The sequence below is a fragment of the Ammospiza nelsoni genome, chromosome 10 (assembly GCF_027579445.1).
Source record: "Ammospiza nelsoni isolate bAmmNel1 chromosome 10, bAmmNel1.pri, whole genome shotgun sequence".
NCBI lineage: Eukaryota > Metazoa > Chordata > Aves > Passeriformes > Passerellidae > Ammospiza > Ammospiza nelsoni.
The window spans coordinates 21,795,659-21,811,300 of NC_080642.1; the positions used below are offsets into that span (position 1 = coordinate 21,795,659).

The following is a 15,642-nucleotide window of genomic DNA, read 5'->3' on the forward strand; positions in this document are numbered from 1 at the left end:
ACTTCCCCAGGTGGGCAGGGGGGTGACAGCTGTCCCCAGGCTGGGCACTGTTCCCAGGGCATCCCCAAAGCGCAAATCCCCAAGATTTCGGTGCTGCAGTGCACCAAGGGTTGCTCCTGTCAGCTCCAAGGATGGGGCTGGGGGGAGACTCAGGATGGGGTGCTCTGAGGGAGGATTGAGCTGGATTTCCCCTGCAGGGTTGGCCGGGAAGATGCTGAGAAGAGGCAGGACATCGTTCTCAGCGGGCACTTCATTAAAGAAGAGCACTGCCTGTTCCGCAGTGACACCAAATCTGGTGGTGAAGGTACTGCTTGTCTGGAGGGGCTTCCCTGCCCTGGGGACCCATCCCTCTGCATCTCCTCAGCCCCTGCCCCCAGATTAATGTCCTGCCCTCCTCAAACTAGTTGGGCTTTACTGCATGGTTGCTCCATGCTTCCAGACGAGCTACATCCCTCCTGGCTGGGAGGGGAGCTCGCACAAGGCATGTGGGAAGGAAGCAAGGTGAGGAGATCTGTGAGGGTGTTCACAGGGGTTCTTGGATGAGAGAAGAGACAAAGGATCTGACTCCATGTTTCAGAAGGCTTGATTTATTATTTTATAATATATATCATATTAAAACTGTACTAAAAGAATAGAAGAAAAGGTTTCATCAGAAGCCTGGCTAAGCTAAGAATAGAATCAGCAAGAATGATAACAAAGGCTTGTGGCTCGGGCTCTGTGTCCACGCCAGCTGGGCTGTGATGGGCCATTAATTAGAAACAACCACATGAGACCCATCACAGATGCACCTGTTGCAGCAGATAGTCATTGTTTACCCTTTGTTCCTGAGGCCTCCCAGCTTCTCAGGAGGAAAAATCCTAAGAAAAGGATTTTTCATGAAAAGATGTCTGTGACAAAGATCAGGGCAGGATGGCTGAGTGGACTGTAGATCATTCCCCCTCTCAAGATGTGGAGCAGAATCCATTCCCCAAAATGGCAGGAACCTGGGTGTGAATGAGCTGTGGAGATGAGCCTGGGGAAGCTCTGGGGTCTCCTCCCACATGCAGTCTCCAGCTGCCTTTATTCCTTGGGACTGCTCTGATTAACATCAGGTTGGCTGAGTCCTGTCAGCTGCCCACAGGGTGGGTGCTGCTGGTGGGTACCAAATGTGGCTGGGGTGGGTGTCCCTCCCTGAGGCTGCTGGAGCAGGGCAGCAGCACGTGCAGGATTCATCCATCTGCTTCCACTCTGTCTCCACAGTGATAGTGACCCTGGAGCCCTGTGAAGGTGCTGACACCTACGTGAACGGCAAAAAGGTGACGGAGCCCAGCATCCTGCGCTCAGGTGGGTCCTGGGGCTGGCAGGCCAGAGCTGCTCCAACCCCCCTTCCTCCCTGCCCTGGGGGCCCTGCACTTGTCCCACATTGAACCCACACCTTTCCCCGTGCCCATGGCTGCAGGAAACCGCATCATCATGGGCAAGAGCCACGTGTTTCGCTTCAACCACCCCGAGCAGGCTCGGCAGGAGCGCGAGCGGACCCCGTGCGCAGAGACGCCCGCGGAGCCCGTGGACTGGGCCTTTGCCCAGAGAGAGCTGCTGGAGAAGCAGGGCATCGACATGAAACAGGAGATGGAGCAGCGGTGAGAGCACGGCCTGAGGGGCTGGGGAGCTGGGAGTTCACTTCCAGCTTGGTTCACTTCCACCTTGGTTCACTTCCCCATTTCCACCTAGGCTCCAGGAGCTGGAGGACCAGTACCGGAGGGAGAGGGAAGAGGCAAATTACCTTCTGGAGCAGCAGAGGCTGGTAGGTGGCTGGGACATGGCTCCTTCTCAGACATGACTGAAATCCTGGCAGATGTTTGTGTGGGGTGGGTCTGTGTTCTAAAAATAAGGGCAAATGTGTTGTTCCTGGAGTTGTCACCACGAGCACTGATCCAGAGGAGGGAGGAGGCTGTGTTCCTGCAGGGAAGAGGAGTGTGATGTGGCAGCGTGGAGGAAGCTCACATCAGTGGGTTGCATCACCTCTTTTCCTGTTTCCCCCAGGACTATGAGAGCAAACTGGAGGCACTGCAGAAGCAGATGGATTCTAGGTATTACCCTGAGGCAAATGAAGAGGAGGAAGAACCTGAGGATGAAGGTAAGGGCTGGGAACCACCAGGAGGTTTTGATGCTTTCTGTGGGAGCATGAGGAGTGAACTGTGGGTCAATGTCCTGGTAGTGGTGTGACTGTCCCTCCTTGTGCCCACAGTGCAGTGGACAGAGCGAGAATTCGAGCTCGCCCTCTGGGCCTTTAGGAAGTGGAAGTGGTACCAGTTCACCTCCCTCCGTGACCTGCTCTGGGGCAATGCTATCTTCCTCAAGGAAGCCAATGCCATCAGCGTGGAGCTGAAAAAGAAGGTGGGTGTGCCTGGGCTCCTTCCTGCCTGGCTGCAGCACCCACAGCACAGGCAGCCAGGAGGTGCTGAGGAGAGCTCTCCAGAACCAGCACATGAAGCCTCCTGCCCTCCCAGGTGTCTCACCAGCCCCTCTGCCCCTCCCCAGGTGCAGTTCCAGTTTGTGCTGCTCACGGACACGCTGTACTCGCCTCTCCCTCCTGACCTGCTGCCCCCCGATGCTGCCAAGGACCGCGAGAAGCGGCCGTTCCCCCGCACCATCGTGGCCGTGGAGGTGCAGGACCAGAAGAACGGGGCAACACATTACTGGACCCTGGAGAAGCTGAGGTGGGTGACAGATGGCTGTGCCAGGAGGGTTTGGCTGCCCACAGCCCTGTGTCTCACCACCACCATGGGCGTCCCCTGTGCCTGCAGGCAGCGCCTGGACCTGATGCGTGAGATGTATGACCGAGCAGCAGAAGTGCCTTCCAGCGTCATCGAGGACTGTGACAATGTGGTGACAGGCGGAGACCCTTTCTACGACCGCTTTCCCTGGTTCAGGCTGGTGGGCAGGTGAGCGCTTTGGCTCTTTCCAAGCGTGGCTGGCACCCACAGAAGGTCCTGCAGGAGGACACGCTGCCAGTGCCACCCACGGCGTGCGGGGTGCTCACCCCCGTGTGACAGCTCCGGTGTCACGGCTCCCCTGCCAGCGCCCTGAGGGGCACACGAGCTGCTGGCAACGCTGCTGCTGCCTGCCTCACCCAGTGCTGAGAGCCACGGGCTCCAGCTCGGAGGGTGTGGGGGCTGTGGCTGTCCAGCAGGCAGGGATTCTGTGCCGTGGTGGGCTCCACGCGGTGGGCATGCGGTGTCCCTGTGCACGCGCCGGTGTCTGAGCGTCCGTCTGTCTGTGCAGTGTGTGCCGCGTGTCCCCTGCGCTTCCTGCACTGGATGGAAGGGTGCAGGGCCAGCAAGGAGCATGGGCCACCCTGGAGAAGGCTGGGGCAGGGCAGGGGGAGCAGGGGGCTGAGCTGTGTGGCCTGGAGGCATTCCCCCGTGCTGTAGCACAAGGAGGGATTCTCTCCAGCAGCAGGGATAGTAGCGAGCCTTTGTGCCACCTGCTCTGTCCCTTCGTTCCCTGCAAACCCAGCAAAGGGTGTCCCCAGCATTCACATGGTTCCGTGGGTTGCTCTTTTGTCTGGCTGTTGGTGGCTTTAGAGATGCGCCAGATGGGCAGGTCTTTGTTCCCAATGTCCCTCGATTGAAGCAGACAAAAAACCCAGCCCCAAAACCTAACAAAGAAAAACCAAAAAAAAAAAAAAAAAAAAAAAAAAAAGCAAAATTCCTGTTCTTTCTGTTTGGAACAGCTGGTGTTAACATGTCTTCTATCTTGTTGTACTAACCTTAGTTCAGATATCTCTGGCTGCAACAGCTCTCCTCTTTTCAACACATGCATGAGCGAGCGCATGGCTGATCTCACCCCCTCCCCTACCTTCTCGAACCCCGACTCCGACATCACCGAGCCTGCTGACGAGCAGCACCAGGGGCAGGAGGAGGAGGAGGAGGACCTGGAGGAAGACATCTTTCCGGAGTGCCCGCTGTGTGATGGCCGGGATCCATTTTACGACCGCTTCCCCCTGTTCAGTTTAGTAGGAAGGTTGGTGAGGTTTTAGGAGAGCATGCCGGGAAGGACCTAGCTCTTTCGCATGAGGGAGCTGCTTTTGGACACGACTCCCACCTCCGGGGCATCCCGGAGGTGCAGGCTGGGCTGGGACTGCCACCAAGCCCGGGTGCCTGGCAGGGTGGGGAGGTCCCCACTGAGGTAGGGCTGTGAGAAGCATAGCTGGGGAAAGGGATGGTAGGGGAAGGTGGATGGTGCCTTATGTGGGCACCTTTTCGGGGACATTGTCTTTTTCTGCTGAAAAGGGGAGCTCTGCTGTGTCTCCAACACCAAAGGAGACAGGGGAGCCACCTGGTCCTGGGCATTTCTGTCCCAGGAAGGAGCACCTCCCATCCAGCTTGGGATGACCCTATGGTGCCACTGACTGGGGCACACAGGCACTGCAAAACCCTGTGTGCCTCTGGCACTGCATTGGTCAGGGTGAGCCCCCTGAATCTGGAGGCTTGGATGTCCCCAAGTGGTCGTGGGGATGAAGGTGAGGGGAGTGAGGGGAGAGCTGGGTGCAGAACAGAGTGCCAAAAGCAGTGTTTGTTCTTCCAGCTCCTGCCAGTGCTTGGCTTGGAGCCATACCTGCCAACTTGGCATAGGAGATGTCCAGGGAAGTTGTGGGTGTAGGCTCCAGCTCCTCTTTAGCAGGAGCCAAGGACAAGAAACTTTAATTTCTCATACCTGTTGGCTGGAGACCCCTTGGGCTCCACCAGTCTTGGTGGAGAAGCCCACCAGCTGCCCCAAACCTGGCTGTGCCACAAAGCTGGAGCCATCTGCCCATCCCTAGAATGGTCTGAGGAGCTGCCAGCTTTCTCTGGGTTTTCCCAAGGGGGTGTGCAGCAGGAGCTGTTCTGAGAGCCTTTGCCTCAGGCAGGGGCTCCCTGACCAGGGTGAGCTCTTCCTCAGAGTGCCAGAGCCAGGCAGGTGGTGGGAAGGAGGGAGCAAGGCAGGCAGAGAGGGTGGAGGTGGGGTAAGAGTCCTGCAGCCTCAGACCGAAAGAGCTGGGTTCTTCCCCTTTTATTTTCTTTTTTCATTTTTCCTTATTTAAAAGAAAACAAAAAACATATCAAAACAACCCCAAAACTCTCAAGGGCACCTCAAAAAACCAACTGAGGCCCTGTGGCAGCAGCCCCACTCCACACCAGGGGTGTGTTCCCCAGAGCTTGGTGCCTCCTGACTTCTTTTGAGTCTGCCCTGGGTTTGGCTCCCCGCGCAGCAGCTCCGCCGGCCACATTTCTTGTGAAGTGTGCTTGGATTGGTTTATGATTGGATCCTTGTCTTTGGTTTTCTCTTTCTCTCTTTCTTTCTCTTTTTCCTTCTTTCTCTCTTTCCTTCCTTCTCTCTTTCTCTCTTTCTCTCCCTCTTTTTTTTTTCTTTCTTTCTTTCTTTCTTTCTTTCTTTCTTTCTTTCTTTCTTTCTTTCTTTCTTTCTTTCTTTCTTTCTTTCTTTCTTTCTTTCTTTCTTTCTTTCTTTCTTTCTTTCTTTCTTTCTCTCTCTCTCTCTCTCTCTCTCTCTTTCTCTCTTTCTCTCTCTCTTTCTCTTTCTCTCTTTCTTTTTCTTTCTTTCTCTCTTTCTCTCTCTTTCCTTCTCTCCTTCTCTCCTCTGTTTCTCTCTCCCTTTCTCTCCTTCTCTCTTTCTTTCTCCCTCTCTCTTTCTTTCTCTTTCTCTCTTTCTCTTTCCTTCTTTCTCTCTTTTTCTTTCTCTCTCTTTCTCCCTCTTTCTTTCTTTCTTTTCTTTCTTTCTTTCTTTCTTTCTTTCTTTCTTTCTTTCTTTCTTTCTTTCTTTCTTTCTTTCTTTCTTTCTTTCTTTCTTTCTTTCTTTCTTTCTCTCTTTCTTTCTCTCTTTCTTTCTCTCTTTCTTTCTCTCTTTCTTTCTCTCTTTCTTTCTCTCTTTCTCTCTTTCTCTCTCTCTTTCTTTCTTTATCTTATTTCCTTCTCTCTTTCTCTCTCTCTCTCTTTTTCTCTTTCTCTCTTTTTCTCTCTCTTTCTCTTTCCTTCTTTCTCTTTTTTCTTCTCTCTCTCTCTTTCTCTCTCTTTTCTCTTTCTCTCTTCTTTTTTTTTTTAAATTTTCGTTATTTTAAGGGTTTTTTATTCTTTTTTTTTTTTTTTTAGCTGCTGGCTCTATCTCTTCAAAGCTTTAGCAAAAATTGGGGTCCTTTCACTTTTATCTTCCTTTGGAAAGGCTTTTCTTTGATCTGAGCATGCCATCTTTGCACCTCACCAATCTTGTGGTTAGTGTCCCTGCCCTCCTTCCTCTAGTGACACACTTGTCCCCCTCCTCCCTGCCTGCCCCACCTCCTTCCCACTCCTCCCTGCCCTCTCCAGTCCTCAGCTGCCACTCCAGCTGCCCTGTGATTTTGGGTGGGTGGGTGCACACAGATCCCTGCGCTTCCGAGAGTTCCCTGTGGGCTCTGCCCCAGCCACGAGTCCTGCTGGGAACCCTGCCATGGTCTGACCTCCTGTTCCCAGTGCCATCTGAGAAGAGATGGGTTGAGATGGACCCATCAGGAGATAATGATCTGGCATCAGCTGCTTCCACGACTTGAGTCCTTTGAGATGCTTTGGGTGGAAAAAGCCTCGAGGAGCATTGAAGGTCAATGGGAGTCACCAGAGCAGGGGGAATCTCTGGACTTGGGGGTGCAAGGGCAGGGCTGCAAGAGCCCCCTGGGCACTTTGGGGTGCCACTGAATCTGAAGATTCCTGTGAGGCTGGGATGCCCTGAGCAGCACAGCAGAGATGCAGCCCTCATGGGAGCCTCCTGAAGGAGAGATGTCCTGGCCAGCCCCCAGCACCATCCCACCACACCACACCTCAAGATGCTGGTGGGTGCCACAGGGAGAGGTGGCGGGCACCCCACGCCCCATCTTGCTGGAAGTGGTGCTGCCAGCTCACACCTTTGGCAGGGAGCTCAGTGCCAAAGGTGACTTGTCACCGTGGAGGGTACAGCTTGCCACCATGGCCAGAACTGGATGACCATTGCAAGCTGACCGTGAGGCGGAGGGAGGCAGCAAGAGGACCCAAAATGCTTGAGAAGCAGAGAGCAGGGGCCTGACAGGAGGTTCTGACAGAGACATGGTGCAGCCATCGTGTTGGACTCCGGTGTGGCACCTCGCCGTGGTGGCGTCGGTGACCTGGATGCTGCAGAGGAGAGCAGGGAGGCTCAGACCTGCCAGGCGTGCTGTCCACCCCTGTGACCTGCTGGCAGGTGGCCCAGGACCCCGAAGCCATCTGTGTGAAGGGATGGGGAGGGGGGGATGCACAACCTGATGCTGCCAGCCACACCATGCAGCCTTCCTCCCAGTGGTCTCCAACACGGCGGGCAGAGCCAGGGCCAGGAACCCCCAGCAGGTTCACCTCTGGAGGTCCAGGACCTTGTCCTCTAACCTCATTCGCTCCTGACAGCCTCCATCTCCCTTGTGACCCTTCCTCCCCCCTGTCTTGCCCCTGTCCTCCCCGTGGTGACTCTGCAGCTACCCCCCAGTCATGTTGCAGCACCTCCTGCCCAAGTTCTCCAGCTCTCTAGCACACAGAAGGTCCTCCCGCCCTACGGCTTCACGGTGGCACCAGCGCAGCCCTCTCCCCTCCTGCCTGCCATGGAGGCACCGGTCGGAGAGGTCTGCAGCTCTGGTGTGTTCTGTGGTGTTGTCCATGGCGTGTGGCACCCTCCTGCCCACCCTCCTGCCCGCGGCACGCTGCCTGCCCGCTGCCCCAGCCCCTCCGCCTGGCCCTGGCTGCCTTCTCTTTAGTTTTGCTTTGCAGCGCTGCGGTCGCGCCCTGAGCAGTGACCTGGGATCCCGGCCACTGCCGGCCACGCCAGCCGTGCCTGGGCACCCACGGGTGGGAGCAGTGACCGCTGTCCCCCCTGTTGTGTGTCCCCCCCTTCTCTGGCAGGGCCTTTGTCTACCTGAGCAACCTCCTGTACCCCGTGCCCCTGGTGCACCGCGTGGCCATCGTCAGCGAGAAGGGCGAGGTGAAGGGCTTCCTGCGCGTGGCTGTCCAAGCCATCTCAGGTAGGAGGGAAATCCCCCTCAGCAATGTGCCCCTGGCATCCCCTGCACCCTCTGTGCCCCTGGCATCCCCTGCACCCTCTGTGCTGGCTCACCCCGATCTCTCCTCCAGCGGATGAAGAAGCCCCTGATTATGGCTCTGGAGTGCGGCAATCAGGGACAGCCAAAATCTCCTTTGACGACCAGCACTTTGAGAAGGTAAGGTGGGGCTGGCTCTTGGTGGATGCCCATGGACCTCAGATCCCTGCCTGTCACCTCAGTGCTTCCCATGGGGACCCCCAGGCTCCTAGAGGGGGAGGGAAAGGAATGTGCTCTTGGTCCACCAAGCCTTGGGTACCCACCGGTGCATCCTGCTCTCACCCAAGTCCCAGGGGGAATACAGTGGGGTGGGAGAGGAGAGCTGGAGGTGCCTGGGTGCTTGGGATGCTGGTGGTGGTGCAAGCAGGACCACCAGAATGCCTGAAGTCCCCTCGTGGCTCAGTTCCAGTCGGAGTCGTGCCCAGCTGTGGGGATGTCTCGCTCGGGGACCTCTCAGGAGGAGCTGCGCATTGTGGAGGGGCAGGGCCAGGTCAGCGACGTGGGCCCGTCCGCTGATGAAGTCAACAACAACACCTGTGCAGGTGAGCAGGGGTGGCAGGCACTGTGGGAGGGCTCTCTGCACCTCCCCCCTGGCATTGGCAGCCCACTGCTCCCATGGGGAGCTGCTGGAGCAGAGTCAGAGGGAAAAGCCTTGGAGATCTTTGGGTTCAACCTATGAAACCACCTTGTCAACCACCATGGCACTGAGTGCCACAGCCAGGCTTTTCTTAAGCTCTTCCAAGGACAGTGACTGCACCACCTCCCTGGGCAGCCCCTTCCAATGCTCAGTCACCCTTTCTTTGAACAGCTTATTCCTAATGTGCAGCCTAACCTTCCCCTGGTGCAGCTCAAGCCTGTGTCCTCTTGTCCTGTCAGTGGTTGCCTGGGAGAGGAGAACAACCCCCACCTGGCTATAACCTCCTTTCAGGGAGTTGCAGAGAATGATGAGGTCTCCCCTCAACCTCCTCTTCTCCAGGCTAAACACCCTCAGCTCCCCCAGCTCTGTTGGACAAGGGTGTTCACACCCTTCATCAGCCTTGTTGCCCTTCTCTGGACATGCTCCAGCACCTCAACATTGTTCCTAAATGTTCCTAACACTGGGGGGAAGACGCCCTGCCTTGCTAAGGGCCTTCTCCTCCCTGCAGTGACCCCAGAGGATCTCCTGGACAGCCCAGAGAAGCCTGCACAGGATGGGCCCCTGGAGGTGGCTTTGGACCACCTGAAGCTGGGCAGCATCTTCACTTTCCGTGTGACAGTCCTGCAGGCCTCCAGCATCTCTGCAGAATATGCCGACATCTTCTGCCAGTTCAAGTGAGCCCTCAGTGCCCCCCAGCCCTGCTTCTTCCACCAAGCTCCAGCCACCACCTGGGGGCTTCTGGTGAATTTGGGATGTTTCCTCCACCCCTGAGCCCTTTGTGGATGGGGAGGCAAAACCAAGGGCCGTGAAATCTGCCCAAGCACTTGTTTAGTCACTGGCAAAAGGCAAGGGAAGACTTCCATCAGCTTCAGGGGGTCCTGTGCCAGCCAAGGGTGCAGGCAGCAGCCCTGGGGGAATAGGGTCTTGTTGTGGTCCCTTGCTTTCACTCCTCTCCCTGCTCCAGCACATCCCCATCCCTGAACAGCCCCTGAACAACCTTCCTTCCCTCCACAGCTTCATCCATCGCCATGATGAGGCCTTTTCAACAGAACCCTTGAAGAACACAGGACGGGGGCCACCCCTGGGCTTCTACCATGTCCAGAATGTGCGTACCCCTCTCCCACCACCCCTCTGCTCCTGCTCCTGCACCTGCTGGGATCTCTGCAGGGCCTTGGCTGGATCCTCTCCCAGGGAAGCAGCTTCCTCCTGCCCTTCCCAGCCCCTCACAGACACCCAGCTAAGCCAGGCTTAGATGGGGTGGACATGCAGGAAAAACACCAGAAGCCACTGTTGTACACCTGAAAAGGCTGGGATTTCACTGCAGTGGTCTTGGTGGAGAGAGGGAGGATGGGTGAGGGATGGAGGGGACTGACAGTTTTACACCCTTCCACATTCCAGGTGCTGTTGCTGGCTCTCTTCCCTTTCCCAGATAAACTGCCCTGTCAGATGAACCATGAAAGCTCTTTCTCTTCTAGATTGCTGTGGAGGTGACAAAATCTTTCATTGAATACATCAAGAGCCAGCCAATTGTGTTCGAGGTGTTTGGCCACTACCAGCAGCACCCCTTCCCACCTCTCTGCAAGGATGTCCTGAGGTGGGTACATCTGGGCCACCCCCAGCCCCTGCCTGTGCTATGGGTGCTCTGGGCTGCCTGGGGACCCAGCCTGGGGCTGGCTGGGTTTGGGGTGCCTGCTTTTGGGGGTGCTATAACCAAGCTGGTTCTGCCTGCAGCCCACTGAGGCCATCCCGACGCCACTTCCCCCGTGTGATGCCACTCTCCAAACCAGGTAGGGAGCCCAGCCTCCTACTCCTGTGCCCACCTGTATTTCCCATGTTGGGTGGGTGTCCCCTTCCCCAGAGGCACCACAAAATGCACAATTTGATTTATTTTTTAGGGACCATGGCACTCTAAAGCCCTAGACACCCATTTCCCAGTACTCAACAGATGGAAAGTTCCCATCTCATGTCCTGCAGAGCAGCAGGGGGAAATTCTTTGCCCTGGGTGGCTCAGGTGGCTCCCCAACCCAAGTGTCCCTGAGAGACCCAGCTGTGGGGGTTTGGCTGTGCAGTCAAAACAGCAGCTCAGGGGGAGCAGCCTCTCTGTGGTGGCTCCTGAGCAGTGCCTGGAGCACCACTGTGTGATTTGGGATGTGCAGTCACACTGTGTGCACCTGGTGATGGCTGAGGCCAGTCTCTTGCTGACACCCCATGCTGGGCAAGGGAGAAAGCACTGCCAGTGATCAGCAAGGTCCCTGGGATGAGGCCCTTGTTGCTGCCTCTGTGCATGCCCTGAGGTCCCTGCCTGCTCTGCCCTTCCTCTGCCATCCATCATATTCCTCATTCTGAGTGCCAGCAGCAGGCTGAACCTCTCACCTGTCTTTTCTGCCCCACTGCAGTGCCTGCCACAAAGCTGAGCACCATGACTCGGCCCAGTGCTGGCCCCTGCCAGTGCAAGTACGACCTGATGGTTTTCTTTGAGATCTGTGAGCTGGAGGCCAATGGAGAGTAAGTCCTGCTGGGAGAGGGAGGCAATGAGGGATTTGCCCAGTGCTCAGCACCTCTGGGCAGGCTGGCAGGATTCAGTTTCATGCTGCAATCCTCTCTTCCAGCTACATCCCTGCTGTTGTGGACCACCGTGGAGGCATGCCATGCCATGGGACCTTCCTCCTTCACCAGGTACTCTCTGCCCAAGTGGTGTCCTAGCTGACCCCTGCTGGGACCTGTGTTAACTGCTGTCCCTTCTCTCTGGCCTCGTGGGTCTCAGGGCATCCAGAGGAGAATCAGTGTCACCTTGGTGCATGAAACGGGCAGCCTCATCCGCTGGAAGGAAGTGCGGGAGCTGGTTGTGGGTAAGCCAAGCCAGCCCCCAGTCCCAGCATCATCTCAGACTCATCTCTTCTTTCTTGCCCACATTCCCATGTCCCCACATGGAGTTTATGCCTTGTGTCCCCTCTGCCCTGCAATAGTAAAGCAGTGGCTGCCTGGCAGGTGACACTGGGACACTGCATGGGCAGGACACCTCAGCCCCTGTCCCCGTGTCCACGGTCTCTGGTGCTGGATGGCCGGGGGGGCTGCAGGCAGGCAGTCTGCCCCTGCCTTCACAGGGACCCTCTGCTGTCACCTCAGAGGTAACTGTGCTGTGTTTGCAGGTCGGATCAGGAACACCCCAGAGGCAGACGAGTCTCTCATCGACCCCAACATTCTGTCCCTGAACATCCTCTCCTCCGGCTACATCCACCCCTCCCAGGATGACCGGTACGTGATGCTTTTTCCTTGCTCTTCCCCTGCTGTGGTGAGGGATGGAGAGGTTGAGTAGCAGCCCCCCTGTCCCCTGGAAGGCTCTTGACCCTTCTGCTGACCCACTGCTGCCTTGAGGCAGGGTGTTTCTGAAGCTGCATGGGGTCTTGGGGTACAGGGTGCCAACCCCCTTCCTCCTCCTCCTCCCCAAGGCCTTGCTGTGCTGGGGAGGGCACTAAAGGGAATTTGTGTGTGGGTTCTGCTCTCTGGTGCTGCCTGTGATGGGCTGGCACAGGGAAGCGGTTGGTGCTGGTGCCAGGAGGATGTCCCAACTCCGTGGCTAGAGGGGAGTACTATTTGTCCTGTGTCCCAGCAAAATTGCTGGAAAGGCCACTTGGCACCCATGGCAGATCCCTATCTGTGTGTAAGTAATGCAGGAAAGCCATTCCCACCCCCTGTGGGTGACTCCAGGGATGCCCATGGTGCAAGCAGGACCAGCCTGGGGACCACCTGTTGTTCCCTATCCCAGGGGGCTGTCACAGAACCACAGAGTGGCTTGGGCTGAAAGGGACTTTAAAGATAATCTCATTCCAAACCCTCTACTACAGGCAGGGACACCTTCCACTAGACCAGGTTGCTTAAAGGTGTCCCCACTGTAGGTTTGGCAGGGTGTGAAAGAAGCAGGACCTGAAGATTGGTTTTCTCCAAGGTCTCCCTGTGTGAGTCCTGCAGTGGCAGGGGGAGTCGTGGGTATGGAGGGCACAGCTCTCCTCTGCACCAGGGTGACTGGTGGAACTCAGGGGACTGGTGGGGGTCTCTGACAGAATGTGTGCATGCAGGTAGCTGTGACAAGACAGAGATGGTTGCTGCCAGCACTGGGAGCAGCAGGACTGGTCCTTGGCTGTGTGTGTTGTGGTCACTGGTGCAGGAACATCCTGGCGAGGAATGGGGAACACTTTTTCCTTCATCTGCTTTGCGATCACCACTGTCCCAAGGAGGCCTGTCCCAAGGCAGGGTGGTTTTGGGGGAATGATGGGGGTCTGGATAGGATTTGGTACCCTGAGCACTCTCATGGCAGCTCCTGGACCTGGCAGACCAACTGGCACAGAGCATCTGAGCAGCAGAGGCAAGTCCTGGGCTTGGCACACGTGCAAGTGTCAGACCAGGAGACTTTGTCACAGCCTTGGGGGTACAGAAGGAGGCCAGATGGGGATGGTCAGACAAGGAGAGCCCAGCCCAGTGGAGCAGTGGTGTTTTTTTTGCTGGGAGCTGGGTGGCTGTAGCACCTGTGGGCTCTTGGGGCTGTGCAGTTTTTCATCAGCTCCTGATCTGTTGGATTGTCTGGTCCCAGATGCAGCCATATGGGATCTTCAGCATGCCTAAGGTAGCCTGGCAGGAGAGATGTGCCTCCTGCTCTGCCTTCCACCCCATAAGTCCTGCAGGACAAGGGGACACGGCTTGGGCTGGGGGGATACTTGGGATGTGGAGAGAAGCGTGGAGACTGGGGGCCCATTTTGGGTGCACAGACAGTGCTCATGTCACATCTGTCCCATATCTATTCCATGGAGCCTGCCCATGGTGAGGCAGGGGGAGGAGGGGGTGGCCAGCTGCCTGCAGGGCGCTTGCTGCAGTGCCTCCCACTTCCACTCCACCTGCAGCCATGCATGCTCCACCCTGCAGCTGTGAGGACAGGCAGGAGGAAGGCAGAGAGCAGAGTCAGCGCCCACTTCACCCTCCTCCCAGCCGCTTGCGCTCCCCGCTTTGCTGCCTTGTGCCACGCAGCCTCCATTGCCTGGAGCAGCCCTGGCTTCCCCTCTGCAGCCTCCCAGCGCCCCGGAGCCCCTCAGGAAGAGGCTGGGAGAGTGGTTCAGCTCTCTCCTTAGCGCCATCCATCCCCGCATCGAGCGCCCAGGGTGGAGGCGCGGGGGGCAGTGCCTGGTGTCCCCCCTCGCTTCCCTCAGCTGCTGCTGCCCATCTGAGCCCACACTAACCATGTGATTGTTTTGTGTTTTCGCAGGCAGTTTCTTGATTCGGATATGCCTAGGTATTATTTGTTTCCATTGGTTTTTTTTCCACCCCTCCTTCTTCTCTCCTTTCTTTCTTTCTACCCCCTTGCCTCGGCACGCTCACTCCCGCCAGAGGCAGCACTTGGACATCCGGCCCCTCATCCCTTCACATGCCCCATCCCTCCTCCCCACTGCGCTGGCACCTCTTGCTCACTCGGCCCCTTTTGCTGTTGGTGTGGGCCACGCTCTGGCTGGCTGCCGCTCCCCCTCGCACGCCTGCGTCTCCATTGCCTGATTTGGGTTTTATTCTTGCTTTTGGACTTTGCTACTCTCCCATCTTTTCTGGCACCTGGCACCGAGTGTGCCGGACCCTCCATTGTCTCCCGCCCCAGCCCCAGCTCAGCCCCTGGTACTGCTTGGAGTAGCTGCAGGGCTGGTGAGGACAGTGGAAGTTTTGGGGCTTGTCCTGCCCTGTCCTGGGCACCTGGTGATGCTGGCAGCAGTGCAGTTGGCAGCAGTGCAGTTGGGGTGGCAGCAGCTGCCCACCCTGTGCACGGATGTCCTGTGTGTGTAGGTGCGACATTCGGCAGCGTGTGTCTGTGTGCAGGTGTGACAGTGGGTGCCCATGTGGCACAGACTGTTGTACCCCTGTGTAAAGGGGCTGTTTGGGGACTGCAGGCTCCAGTTGGGACCACTAGGTGAGCCTCTCATGTGTGTGAGAGGTGCCAGATTTGTGGGTGTGCCACCAGCCTCTGGATGGGAGCGTTGATGAGGCCTCAGGGCAGGGGCCACCACTGTGCCCTGTGGCAGAAGAAGAGGAGCAAGTGCCTGGGAGACAAGGGATGGAGTGTCCTGAGTCCTGGCACATACCTCTGTGCCTGAAGGTTGTCCTCCCTACAGCAACTCAAATCTGGTGCTCACAGATGTCTGAGGGCAGAGCTGCATTCTGTCCCCTCCCAGGGTGCAGGAAAGTGGGTACAGCATTGATCCAGCCCCCCCAACACAAGAGAGGTGGGTTCACACTGGCACTGCCTGTGGTCTCTCAGCACAGTGATGCTTCCCTTGTGGACCAGGGGACGGGCCAAGGAGTCACCTGCTGTGTGAGTGGCAGTGGGAATCTCATCCCCTCAGCTGGCACTGTCCCAGGGGACTGCACTGGGCAGGAGCTCCCTGCCCTGGGATGGCACAAGGGCAGAGTTAAGGGCATAGGGAGCACATGTGCTTCCTTCCCAGCTGCTGGACCGTGAGGAAAGTGGGAGGCAGAGGGTTTTCACCCAGGCTGGCAAGCCTCTGTCTGCCCTCGCTGAGCTCCCTTTGGTCCCCACTTTGGGTTCAGCCAGGCTGGAGCTCCTGTGGCCAGCAGTGCTATTATGTGCGAGTCCCTTCAAGAGGGGCTCTTCTGACCTGTCGTTTTTCTGTGTGTGTACATGTGTGTGTTTGTCCTTGGGTCACCTTCCACTTATAGCATTTCGCTGGGAAATGACACTAGGTATTTCACGCGCACCTGCTCGGTCTGGTCCCTCCTGCTTTTCTCTTCTTCCCCTTTGCCTCCTCCCTTTGCTTTTTGCTCTTTCTACCCTCCCCTGAGGCTCCTCTTCTCCTCCTCCTCCTCCTCCTCCTCCTCCTCCTCCTCCTCCTCCTTGGGGAGCACTCTTTTTCTT

The 15,642-nt window shown here is 57.0% G+C and overlaps 1 protein-coding gene across 16 annotated transcripts in view; it reads left to right on the top strand.

Annotated features, from left to right (window-relative positions):
* The window catches only part of KIF1A (kinesin family member 1A), a 43,067-nt gene that overhangs the window by 19,586 nt on the left and 7,839 nt on the right, over positions 1-15,642 (top strand). For 3 of the 16 annotated variants that reach the window (XM_059478913.1, XM_059478916.1, XM_059478918.1), the window contains 21 exons: positions 198-304; positions 1,240-1,323; positions 1,439-1,619; positions 1,711-1,783; positions 2,023-2,116; positions 2,228-2,376; positions 2,521-2,699; positions 2,787-2,924; positions 3,757-4,005; positions 7,908-8,026; positions 8,136-8,221; positions 8,505-8,643; positions 9,247-9,412; positions 9,753-9,843; positions 10,214-10,332; positions 10,470-10,525; positions 11,135-11,243; positions 11,348-11,414; positions 11,503-11,587; positions 11,888-11,993; positions 13,993-14,019. In XM_059478913.1, coding sequence (XP_059334896.1) covers positions 198-304; positions 1,240-1,323; positions 1,439-1,619; positions 1,711-1,783; positions 2,023-2,116; positions 2,228-2,376; positions 2,521-2,699; positions 2,787-2,924; positions 3,757-4,005; positions 7,908-8,026; positions 8,136-8,221; positions 8,505-8,643; positions 9,247-9,412; positions 9,753-9,843; positions 10,214-10,332; positions 10,470-10,525; positions 11,135-11,243; positions 11,348-11,414; positions 11,503-11,587; positions 11,888-11,993; positions 13,993-14,019 — 2,424 coding nt within the window. Of the gene's footprint in view, positions 1-197; positions 305-1,239; positions 1,324-1,438; positions 1,620-1,710; positions 1,784-2,022; positions 2,117-2,227; positions 2,377-2,520; positions 2,700-2,786; positions 2,925-3,756; positions 4,006-7,907; positions 8,027-8,135; positions 8,222-8,504; positions 8,644-9,246; positions 9,413-9,752; positions 9,844-10,213; positions 10,333-10,469; positions 10,526-11,134; positions 11,244-11,347; positions 11,415-11,502; positions 11,588-11,887; positions 11,994-13,992; positions 14,020-15,446; positions 15,471-15,642 lie in introns of all 16 variants that reach the window. The other 13 variants (XM_059478915.1, XM_059478917.1, XM_059478919.1 and 10 more) reach the window with 5 other exon arrangements.